General features: G+C 56.6%; 1 protein-coding gene across 3 annotated transcripts; it reads right to left on the reverse strand.

The window, feature by feature from the left end:
* Positions 1-534: 534 nt before the first annotated feature.
* CHRNE (cholinergic receptor nicotinic epsilon subunit) lies at positions 535-9,955 on the reverse strand. 3 transcript variants are annotated; one of them, XM_054995141.1, is made up of 13 exons: positions 9,876-9,955; positions 9,622-9,761; positions 9,375-9,419; positions 9,008-9,117; positions 8,754-8,909; positions 7,996-8,096; positions 7,606-7,806; positions 7,102-7,138; positions 6,439-6,553; positions 5,178-5,391; positions 1,415-1,657; positions 1,030-1,160; positions 535-915 (listed from the first exon to the last, which is right to left on the reverse strand). In XM_054995141.1, exons 1-13 carry the CDS (start codon positions 9,916-9,918, stop codon positions 760-762), a joined length of 1,692 nt encoding a protein of 563 aa, XP_054851116.1. In that variant the 5' UTR covers positions 9,919-9,955; the 3' UTR covers positions 535-759. The 3 variants fall into 3 exon arrangements, with proteins under 3 accessions (XP_054851116.1, XP_054851115.1, XP_054851117.1); XM_054995140.1 differs by having other exon boundaries at positions 7,098-7,212; XM_054995142.1 differs by lacking the exon at positions 1,415-1,657 and having other exon boundaries at positions 7,098-7,212.
* Positions 9,956-11,511: the final 1,556 nt, after the last annotated feature.

Consider the following 11,511-nt stretch of genomic DNA (forward strand, 5'->3'; position numbering starts at 1 on the left):
GTGGGATTAGAGGTTGCCTCTTCCCTCCTTGCCACCTGGGCCTTTTCTTTCCCACCAGGATATCTAGAGCTGCTCTTGGTGGGACAGAACTGTGCTGGTGCCAGTTGATGCCCGTGGCAGCTGCTTTGTAGGCACAGGAAAAGCCAACAGGGAGCGTTGTGTGTGTGGCTCCACAGGGCAGTGTACTGTGTGTGGGGAAGCTGGTGTAGGAAGGAAGCGGTCAGGCTCATTCTCCTAGTTGTGGAGGAAGGGGGAGAGGTTGGAGCCTGCATGGCTGTCGCTTTGGGGAACCAGGGCCCTCCATCCTAGGGGCAAGAAGATCCTAATTGAATGCTCCTCTACCTATCCTGCAGCAACAGATCAGCTGCGGAAGAGGCTGCGGTTTCCACTATGAGCCTCTGCAGGTGCGAGACAAGATTGTAGGAGGCTCCAGAATCCTCCCACCCTTGCTGGATAGTAACCAAGGCCGCTAGGCTGACAGCCAGCCCCGGTTGAATGCGCTTAGGTCAAAGCAGGAAAAATGGAGGAGGGGGGTTCACATCGTGTCCTTTATTAGGCCCAATTAGATGTCAGCAGCACTTGCAAGTATTTGGATCTCATAGAATTCTTCAGGTGGGGCAGATTTGCAGAAATGCTTTGAGCCTCCAGCTGGTTGTGCTCGAGTTTGGAAGCCCCTGTCTCTTCCATACTGGGGCAGTTAGGGAGACTTGGGGGGCACCGCGTGAGCCCCTCTTCCTGCTCGCCGGAGAAGATGCTGCCCTACTGTTCTGCCTGCACTGGAAAGGGGGTGTCGGGCACAGTGTTGAGATACCCCATTAGAAAGATGGCGAGAGTCCCAGCGGTGAACAGCAAGATGGCAGCCCAGAAGCAGAGCTTGTCTATCACCTGCCCAATCAGCACCCAGTTCTCCATCTCCTGCAGGGAGAGCAAGATGCGGCATCAGGGCGGCTGGCTTTGGGCACTCGCTGTAACGGGGCAGGCGGGTCTGATTGTCCCCGCGGGAGGCACCAGCCGTGGCTTCAGACTTACCGCGCTGGCGGCATTTTGGTCCTTGGTGCCGTCTGTTACGAAGTTGCAGGCATCCACGCACTCCTTGATTTCTGGGGCCACGTTTGCCAGGTTCTTGTACAAGGCGCTGGTCATTTGCACGTCCAGCCTGTCTGCGGGGGGGGGGGGGGGCAGAGACAAGCACAAACTAAAAATAGGCCGTTTCTGTATCCCCAGCCCAGCCTGCGATCACTCCCTGCAACACACGCGTGCTCTCCTTCCCCGGGAGCCCCAAAGTCTTGACCCACAGATCTTTGGAAGTCGGTTACTTGGTGAAAATGTAAAATGTATTCATTTAAAAACACAGGTAATTCGCCTTGCTCCTCGGCAATTCAGAACAAGGATTCCTCGAGTAGCTTCAGATTACCCGTTAGTGTTTCCACACACGCGCGCACCCATCCCAACGTCTTCCTTTGTGGCCATTCCTTGCAGCTCCTCCACCTCGAGCTCCAGGGGAGCTGCCCTCTCGTTCCTCCCGCAATACGGGTCCTGTTTGTCAGCAGTGTGATGCTGACCAGCTCCTCTCGGGCGCTCAGGCAGTGGCTTAGGGTGGCTCCGTGGGGTCCACACAGCTGCTGCCAGTGAAGGGGCGGCCTTTTCTGTTCAAAGCCTAATGGAATAAAGCCACGTTTGTGGAAAGTCCCCCAGCTTGGTGCAGTGGATATGGCCTAGGGAAGTCTTTCTCTGGGACATTGTGGAGTTTGCCTCAGCAAAGTTCAGATACTTGCTGCCAGCCACTTTATTTCACATTTGTATTCCACCCTCCCCGTGAGCAGGCTCAGGGCGGATAACAACATATTAAAAATACAATTAAAAATTCATGTTCATTAAAAACAACACATTTAAAACGGGATGGTGGACAGCCTTCACAGCGGGGAGAGTTAAGATTTATACACCCCCTTTTTTCCAGGCTGGTGGAGGCCCAGCCTCAGCCATATGTCTGGCGGAACAACTCTGTCTTGCACGCCCGGCAAAAAGATAGTAGGTCCTGCTGGGCCCTGATTTCAGCAGACAGAGCGTTCCACCAGGTGGGAGCCAAGACCAAAAAGGCCCTGGCTCTAGTCGAGGCTAGGCGGGCCTCCTTGGGGCCGGGGACCACCAACAGCTGTTTGTCCCCTGATAGGAGTGTCCTCTGGGGAATATATGGGGAGAGACAGCCCCATAGATACGCTAGTCCCAGTTGGCACAGGGCCTTATAGGTCAATACCAGAACCTTGAATCTGATCCGGTACTCCACTGGCAACCAATGCAGCTCACGTAAGAACGGTGTTATATGCGCCTTATTTGGCACTCGTAATAACACGTGCCGCTGCATTTTGTACCAGTTGTAATCTCCGGGTCAGGCTCAAGGGCAGCCCCATGTGGAGCGAGTTACAGTAATCTAGCCTAGAGATGACCATTGCTTGGATCACTGTAGTTAAGTCACGGGTTGACGGTTGTCTGGTCTGCCACAGATGGAAAAAATAGGACCTGACAACCGCTGAGACCTGTGCCTCCATTTTCAGGGAGGCATCCAAGATCACCCCATGGCTCTTAACCCTCGGAACTGGCACTAATGGCGCCCCATAGAGGGCCAGGAGCCGGGGTCCTGAACCTAATCCCCTGTGGCTTCGTCTTCATCGGGTTCAGTTTCAACCAACTCTGCTTCAACCAACCAGTCTGGGGCTGAGCCAGGACAGCTGTCCATCATCAGATACAACTGGGTGTCATCTGCATATTGATGACACTCAAGTCCGAACCTTTGCACTAACTGGGCAAGTGGGCGCATATAGATGTTAAACAATAATGGGGAGAGTATTACTCCCTGTGGGACCCCACACACCAAAGGGTGGCGGGATGACAATTTCTCCCCAAGCGCCACCCTCTGTCCCCGACCATGGAGAAAAGAGACAAGCCACTGCAAGGCAGTCCCTCGTATCCCCGCATCGGCGAGGTGGTGAGTCAGAAGATCGTAATCGACTGTATCGAACGCTGCCGACAGATCCAATAATATCAGCAGCTCTGAGCCACCTCGATCCAGATGTCTACGAAGATCGTCTGTGAGGGCGACCAGCAACGTCTCCATCCCGTGTCCCAGACAGAACCCGGACCGGAAGGGGTCTAGGGCCGAGACCTCCTCCAGGAAGCCCTGCAGCTGTTCCACCACCGCCTGCTCTGCTCAATCACCTTTCCCAGAAATGGGAGGGTCGAAACCGGGTGGTAATTGACCAGGTCAGTGGGGTCCAGCGATGGTTTCTTTACAAGAGGCCTCACCACAGCTTCCTTTAATGGCCCAGGAAAACCCCCGGAGCCCAAGGATAGGTTAACAATGGCCTCCAGCGAGGACTGCAGCCCCTCGGCACTGGCCTTTACCAGTCACGATGGGCATGGGTCCAAGGGACATGTGGTGGGCCTAACTGATCGCAGGGTCCGGTCAATCTCCTCCCCAGAGAGTGGGCTGAAATGATCAAATATTGGCCCCGAAGGCGGCCAAGGGGTCTCTAGCTCATTCACTGAATCAACTGTGGCTGGCAAGTCGTGGCGGAGAGACAAGATTTTATCAGCAAAAAAGCTCCCAAAAGCCTCACAGCTAATATCCGAATTCAAAATTTGATGGCCTCCCTCTGGCAAGGAGACCAATGGGCGAACCACATTAAACAATTTTGCCGGGCGTGAGCTAGCTGACGCGATTGAGACTGCATAAAACTCTTTCTTCACTGCCTTCACCGCCACCTCATAGACTTTCATAAACATCCTATAAGACGATCTTGCCTCTTCGTCCTGAGATCGTCGCCGCACTCACTCAAGCCGTCTTAGCTCCCGCTTCTGCCAGAGCTCCTCTGTATACCAGGGAGCCCGTCTTGCACGGGGGCAAAGAGGGTGACGGGGGGGGGCAATTTCGTCGATGGCTTCAGAGAGCCGGCACTGCCAGTCCTCCACCAGCTCATCTAATGAACCACCGTGGAGCACTGGATCCTGCAAAGCATTCTGGAACCCAATTGGGTCCATAAGTCTCCGCAGGCGAGCATAAATCAGCTCACCGCCCTTGCGAGGGGGGGTGGTATCCCCTGCCGTGACTTAAAACCAAGTGGTCTGACCATGGCACCGTTTTAACCACTTCCAGATCCACATTCAACCCCATCCCGAAGATTAAATCTAGGGTGTGGCCTGCTTGATGTGTAGGGCTCGACACAAACTGGGAGAGTCCCAGTGCTGCCATGGAAGACCCCAGGTCCGCAGCCTGCACAGAGGAGGCATCATCGACATGGATGTTGAAGTCCCCCAACACCATCAGTCTGGAGTACTCCAAGGCCCACCCCGCTACCACCTCTGGCAGGCGCGACAGGGTGTCTGCTGGTGCGCTAGGTGGTCGGTGCACCAGACAGATGGCCAAACTCTCCTCGGCACCCCACACCAGGCCTCCGCATTCAGTGCCAGGGATCTCAGAGGCGGGGAGCGGCCTGAAGGAGAAAGACTCTCGGGCAAGGATTGCCACCCCTCCCCCCCCCGACCTCCTATTCGGGACTGGGGGAGGACCGAATACCCTGCTAAAAAGGTGACAATTTTTGCTGCCTGAAGGGATGTTTCCAGTCCCCTGCTGGGAAACCATTTCCAGCACAGCCACCGGGCAGAGTTGGAGAAGCAGCGGAAGAAATGAATCGGGCAGCCAGCTGGGCCCAGTTGTGAAGGCTGCTTAAAGGGCTCCTGTTGAAGGGGAGACCTGGCTGCACTTTTCAACTCCCTGCAGGGCTGTCCTAGGGAAGAGGGCCAAGATTTGTTCGCTGCTGCTTGAGTTTCAGGAGGCACACTTGAAGAAAATTCCCAAGAGTGATTGGACAATGGAGCCCATTGTGTGTGGGGCCTTTCTCTTGCTGGAGGTCTTCAGGCAGAACCCAGACAGCCTTCCGCCAGGAATGCTGTGGCTCAGAACTTCTGGCCTCTAACGCCCCCTTTTCAGTGCTGACTGGATGATGATCCATTCTCGTTGTCCATGAACAGTCTCTGCATTATGCACCCAGGTGACCAGGGACAACCCACGACCTCTGGCTCCTATGGCTACAAAGATAAAAATGCAGCCGCCCCTCATAGGCCCACCTCCCTGCCTGGCCCCACTGCCTGCAGACGGTCTCCTGCCCCATCGGTATCCTCACAAGGCATCTGGTAGCCGGGTCGCCGTTGCAGCCCATGCCGCTGCCCCTGGCGCTCAAAGAGAATCTCGCTGCGGGGCTTCTTCAGGATGTATTCTTCTGCCTTCAACATGATCCCAAAGGAGCTACGGCGACGCACCTGGGTGGCGTCCCAAGGGTCCTCGCCTGCCGGTTCCAAGGTGGCGCCCAAGTACCGTGGAAGAACCTCCAAGAACACCTGGTGGGAAGGGGAGGGGAAGCCGTGAGGGTCGAGGCTACCCAAGAGCACCAACGTGGCTCCAGACAGCACCGTGCCTCCACATCTGATTATCCTGTGTGTTTCCACACAATTTTTCTTAACCGACAGACTGAAGGTGAGTCATGGAAACCACATCAGCACTCCAACCGTGAGCTCAAATAAGGAGAAACTTTTGCAGGCACAAAGAAAGGAGCCCATTTGGAAGGGAATGTTATAGCCGTAATCGTAACTGCTTATGTCCTGCTCTTCTGGACAGAAGAGTGCCCCACACAGAGCAGTGCGCAAGGTCAGTGTTGTGTTTGTCCCCACAATACAGCTGGGGGGGACAGCGGGGGCCATCTGCTCAGCTTGCGGCTGTCGTGGGAGTCGAACCAGTGCAGTTCTGATTTGCAGCCCAGCCCCAGATTTTAAAGAATGGGTGATCAGTTAGGTACGGTGCAAGCATCGAGCCATTACGGACCCATGCGGGGGACGTCACATCATGACATTTTCTTGGCAGACTTTTAACAGAGTGGTTTGCCATTGCCTTCCCCAGTCATCTACACTTTACCCCCAGGGAACTGGGTACTCATTTTACCGACCTCAGAAGGATGGATGGCTGAGTCAACCTTGAGCCGGCTACCTGAACCCAGCTTCGGCCAGGACCGAACTCAGGTCGTGAGCAGAGCTTAGGCTGCAGTCCTGCCGCTTACCACTCTGCGCCACGGGGTGGTCAGTTATCTGCGTTCTTTTTGAGATTTCTAGTTGCTCTTGCTATCAGCTGTACTGATCTGCAAATCTCATCCGTCTTACTCAGGAACCTGAACTTTGCATGTTCACTAACGTAAGAGTAAGAGATAATGTCGAATACAACTGCAAACAGTAAGTTTTTTAAAAATCACAATTCACTCAAAATTTAAAGATGTTCCCATCTTCAAATGTATGCAGCGCTTCATTTCAGACCAGTCACACCTGTTTCACAAGCCTTCTGAGAAAAGGCTCCCCCACAGAGGTGGAGGCTCGCCCCCTGCCCCCTGCCCTCCTCACATGTTTGAGGCGCTCTGACATGACGTGGGTGCTGGGCGAGCGTAGGGCGATGTTCAGCACAATCACGCAGTTGGTGACGATGAGTGTGGCCACGACCATCACAAAGATCAAGTACCTGCCGCCAGAAGGAGAGCAGTAGGAGTGGGGCACCAAGCCAGACCGCCCCCCTTTTCTCCCAGATATGGAAGGCAGGCATCCTCACCCATCCCTCGTACCCACTCTAACCACTAGGATCCATCGTCATTGCAACCGGCTTGGCACTGGGAGCCTGGGCCCTCTTTTGCCCACTACTACACCCTACTTTCAGGGCCAGCACCACAGGGAGGCGTGAAGACACCCCCTGTCCTCTGTGCCTCTGCTGCCCGCCTTCGCTGCCCGTTTCCTGCCCCGTGCATCACAGCAGGAAGCCACTGCCTGCCCACCTGTGGTCAGCTGAGGTGCAAAGCCCGTGCGAGCTCCCCACAAAGGGAGGGAAAGAGGGAACAGCCTTGCCGATTCTGTGGTGGTTGGCAATTTTCTGGGGATGCCTAGTGGGCAGGCAACCCCTTACACCCCCGGAGAACCCAGGCGTCCTGGGCCCTCTGCTCTTTGCCACCCTTCAGCTTCCCTCCTCCCTGTCCCAAGTGCCCTCCCAAGAACTGGGAAATCTGGGCCCTCACTTGCCAATGAGGGGCACACTGAGCGAGGTCTCCGGAACCTTCTGTGCAATCAGAAACAGGAAGACGGTTTGGGCCAGCAGCACCGAGATGCTCACAGTACACTTCTGCCCCCCGGCTGTGGAGCACAGACATGGCTGAGGCTGAAGCACTGGAGGCCCCCAGGACTTCCCTGGCACAAGCTGCTCACCCTCGGCAGGCACCGGACCTCAGGATGCCTGCCCCCCCAGCCCTCCCCTGCAGGCCCCTCCATACAGCCTTCTGCTCAGGAGGGACTCTTGGTCTTTCTTTTGGCAGCCCTCACAACAGATTTCAATCCCCCCCCCCCCGCATGGCAAAAGCAAAGCAGGCAATTGTGGTCCTCTTGCCTCTCCCCCAGCCCTGGTTCTCCTTTCGGCTGCTTGGCCCCGTCCCCCATGTCCGTGTGTGGCCTGCAGCAGCCCCCCCTCCTGCCAGCCCTGCGCCCCCCACCACCCTGCAGACAGCCCAGCCCTCTCCAGGGGAGGCCCACCCTGAGCAGGCAGGAAGTAGACCAGCACCACCAGGGAGGAGATGAGCACGCAGGGGGTGATGATGTTGATGATGTAGAAGAGCGGCTTGCGCTGGATGATGAGGAAGAAGTGCATCTCCGAGTAGCCAGGGGCCTCGATCCCGGACACGGGGGCCAGCACACTGCGGGCCGGGCGGTGCTTGATCGCCCACTCGCCATTCTCTGAGCGGGGGGGGGGGGGTGGAGAGAGAGAAGGCATGTGCCAGGCAGCTGTCCAGGGGTGCCAGGGACTCCCTGCCCAGTCAGACCTGCTTCCAAGCAATCCTCCTTTCCGGGCTAAGACAGATGGACCCCCACCGAGCAGGGGAGGGGCCTCGGCCAGCCGGCCCCACAGCACCACCCCTGCCCTACCTGTGAAGGCTTCAGGGTCAATGTCAACCTCTTGGATGGGGTTTCCACTTTCGTCCAGGGAATACGTCAGCTGCACCTCTCGGGCATTGTATGTCTGAGACCTGCGGGAGAGGAAGGGCACAAGGGCAGCCTAGGGCACTACTGGTGCCTCTCGGGCTCAGAGAGAAGCACAGAGGAGACCCAGCTGGAAGCCTCCCTAGTAGGGCTCCCAACCTCCCGGTGGGGCCTGGAGAGCTTCTGGGGTTACAACTGATCTCCCAACAACCAAGATTCACACACACACACACACACACCCCCGGAGAAAATGGCGGCTTTGGAAAGTCGACTCCTTGGCGTGGTGCTCCGTTGAGCAATCTTTGCAAGGGTTATAAAGAGGGCCCCATTTCGGAACTGAAAAAGAAATGCCTTTAATTCAGCTTGAAGGCCGAATCCAGGGAGTCCGAAGCCCGGGGAAGGTGGTGGCAGAGATGCCTGCGAGCCCTTTGGAAGGAAGTCCCGGAGCCTCCTTTTCTCTCCCTTTCCGCCCTGTCTGGAAATAGGATCTGTCACCCACCTCGGGCTGCAGCCCAGCAGGTCTGGGGCTCCACCACCTGGGATAGCCCAGTCTGGCATCAACTCCCACAGCTGACTGGCCAGCTAAGGCTCCAGGCCCAGCCACAACGGAGGGTCCTCTTCTCCGCTTCCTCGGGAAGCACGGCCGTCTTATCTCTGCCCAGTCCCAGCCCAGAAGCAGTTGTGCTGTGGCCCCGCACTCTCACCGGAAGACGAGGGAACAGTTTTGCCAGTCAAACGGGAAAAAGGTGACCTCAATGGAGCAGGTGCTTCGGAAGATGGCAGGGGGCAGCCAGTACATGGACCCCCCAGGGTAGATCAGAACGTTGGAGAAATACGCCACATCAAACTGGCCATCGATGCTGCCAGGGGAAGAGGAGGCACTGAGGCTGCCCTTTGGACCCAGGAGGTATGCTAGGAGGGGCCTCCCATTTTCTGGACCGCCCCCCCCCCCACTTACTTGTTCTCCAGGACAACGTCTGGTAGCCAAACCTTGTCTGCGGGGACCTGGAGGGCTAAAATCCCACCAAAGTCACTGCTGTTATACTCCAGGCGATAATCCGTCCACGTCTGCAATGGAGAGTGCGTTGACCAGGCCTGGAAGGGAAACCCGGGCCACCCCCCAGTCACGCAGCCCTTCTGTCTGCCTCGCCTCCGCCTGGGGAGGGGGGCTTCTCAATTGGAATGCCAGCTAGCAGGTGGGGACCCCGCAGCCCACCAGGGAGGGGAGGGTTCTGTCCCCTGTGTTTGTAAGCAAAGAGGGTGGGTGGGGCTCAGCCAGAGGACCCCCAAGGGAGGCTGTGCCGAGAGCCCCGCGTGGCACTTGCTTGTGTGATCCAGACGTTGGTCGTGAGAGTTTCTTCCTTCTCGTTCTGCGAAAGAAAGGCCAGCCTCTAACTGGATTTGGCCACAACCAAACGAGAGACCTTCATGGGCCAAACACAAACAAAATGCCAAGCAGCACGAGGCACGAGCCGCTCTTCCACCAGCTGCCACCCCGAGAGACGACTCCGAGCGGCCACTGGGAAGCCACACCGGGGGGGGGCAGGGAAGGGGCTGAGGGGGCCACCTTACCAGTGAGATGAGGTTGGTAAGGGTCAGCTTGACGGACACTTCCACCACATCCTCCACATTGCGCACTGGCCGTGTCTTCTTGTCGTAGTCAGCGAAAAGTCTGTTGTAGAGGCGAGTGTCTTCGTTGGCCTCCAGGAGCCCTGGGGGGTGGATGTGAGGGATAGACCCCCTCTCAGGACTGTGCCAGGAGAGAAAACCCAAAGGCAGCCCCTCCCATCCTCTGACCCGACACGCACCCCCCAGCCCTTCCCTACCGAGAGTCCCCCAGCAGAGCAGCAGCCCCAGCCCCAGCCCCATCGCAGCCCTGGCTCCCTCCCTGCCTGAGGCTGGCCGAGGGAGCAGCACAAGGAGGGAGGCTATTTCGAGGAGGCCTGGCAGGGCGTCCCCCCTCCCTGCCAGGCGGTGTCGGCTTTCACAGTTCAGCCCTCACACACACTTCCACCTCCGGCAGCTGCGGAGGATCAGGTGCCTGGCAGACTTCTGTGGAGAAGGGGAAATACCCAGAGGCCCAGGCTGGGGGGCTCAGCATCGCCCCAGATCTTTACAGACCTGCCTCAGGCCCCAATTCCTTTGCTCCACTGCAAGGGGTTTGGCTTTGATAGGCTGCTGGGGAAGCCCATTTCGCTCAGGACAGCTCTGGGAGGAGGGGGGCGCCTCCCTTTTCTCTCTGCCCCCCCTTTCACCACCCCAAAGGTCTTGGTGGCGAGTTTTCTGCCTGACTTGGGACTTGCACTTGGAGCAGTCCTTGTACAGGCAGCTCCCAGGGGGTACAGGTGGGGGGCATGCAACTCAGCAGAAAGGCAGCGGGCAGGAGCCCCCTCCGACCCAGCCCCCCCCTGCTGTTTTGAGCAGTGCTTGCGGGGTGGGGGGCACAGCTCATTCTTTGCATGGAGAAGTGGTCATTCTTTGCAGTTGAGCGGTCTCAGGCAGGCAACTCTGGAGCAAACTGCCCTCTTGCCTCTCTGCTGCTGCCCCATATCTTGGGGACTGGAGGCTTACCAGGCAGAGGAGAAGAAACAGTGGTGGCAAAGGGGGCGCCAGTGTGCCCCTGCTTGGTCCAGGAGGAAGGGCTGAATAAAGAAGTTGGAATTAAATTACTGAGACTTTGTGGTGCCAACTGGGTTGTGAGAGATATCTCCCCTTTTTTTCGTGACTGCTCAAAGAAACCCATACTATGCAAGATTCTGGTCCAGTAGCACCTTAAAGACCAACCAGATTTCCACTTTGCGCCCATGTGCTGTCAAGCTAATTACAACATGTATCATAGCCAGCTTCCTGACAATCTAATTTGCAATACCCCTCCCACCCTCTGCCTGGACGCCTACCTTTTCCCACAATCTGTGTCTGAAGAAGGGAGCTTTGAGTCTCGAAAGCTCACGCCCTGCAAATCTGGTTGGTCTCTGGGACGCTGCTGGACCCGAATCTGGCATTTCTCCTTAATGGACACCAGGGGGCGCACCCTGCTGCCCTTTTCTGCGGCTTTATTTACAAGCCGCTTTTGCTACTGGCAGGATTGCGACGCGGCTGGTGCGTGGACGGGCCTGCCCACCCCTTACCTCTCTAAACTCTCACATGACATTTTAGCGGTCAAAATAGCACCATACTTTTAAGTCCGTGTCGAAATCGCTTAGGAGGGGTACCTTAAACAGTAATGATGGAACACCTACGGGCTGTTCCTCCAAATAAGTTCCTGGGAAACCATACCAATGTTGTCTGTTCGCGCAGCACAGGGGCACAGTGACTGTAGGGTAACAGTGAATAAACGTTGTGGTACGAGAGTAGGTCCTGTTCTTTCCACACTAAAAATCCTATATAACTTTAATGGTTTGTGCCTTGCTGGCTTATTGTTTTCTTCTACAGTGATTTACTAGACCCATTCATTCATTCCAT

The sequence above is a fragment of the Eublepharis macularius genome, chromosome 12 (assembly GCF_028583425.1).
Source record: "Eublepharis macularius isolate TG4126 chromosome 12, MPM_Emac_v1.0, whole genome shotgun sequence".
Taxonomy (NCBI): domain Eukaryota; kingdom Metazoa; phylum Chordata; class Lepidosauria; order Squamata; family Eublepharidae; genus Eublepharis; species Eublepharis macularius.

What these genes read in the sequence shown, in the direction of transcription:
- CHRNE (XM_054995140.1), bottom strand. Translation starts at nt 9,918, where the DNA reads ATGGGGCTGGGGCTGGGGCTGCTGCTCTGCTGGGGGACTCTCG. An exon ending in CTACTTCCTGCCTGCTCAGG is followed by an intron (nt 7,213 to 7,605) that starts GTGGGCCTCCCC and finishes TGTGCTCCACAG; the next exon opens with CCGGGGGGCAGAAGTGTACT. An exon ending in GTGTGTGGAAACACTAACGG is followed by an intron (nt 1,161 to 1,414) that starts GTAATCTGAAGC and finishes CCCCCCCCGCAG; the next exon opens with ACAGGCTGGACGTGCAAATG.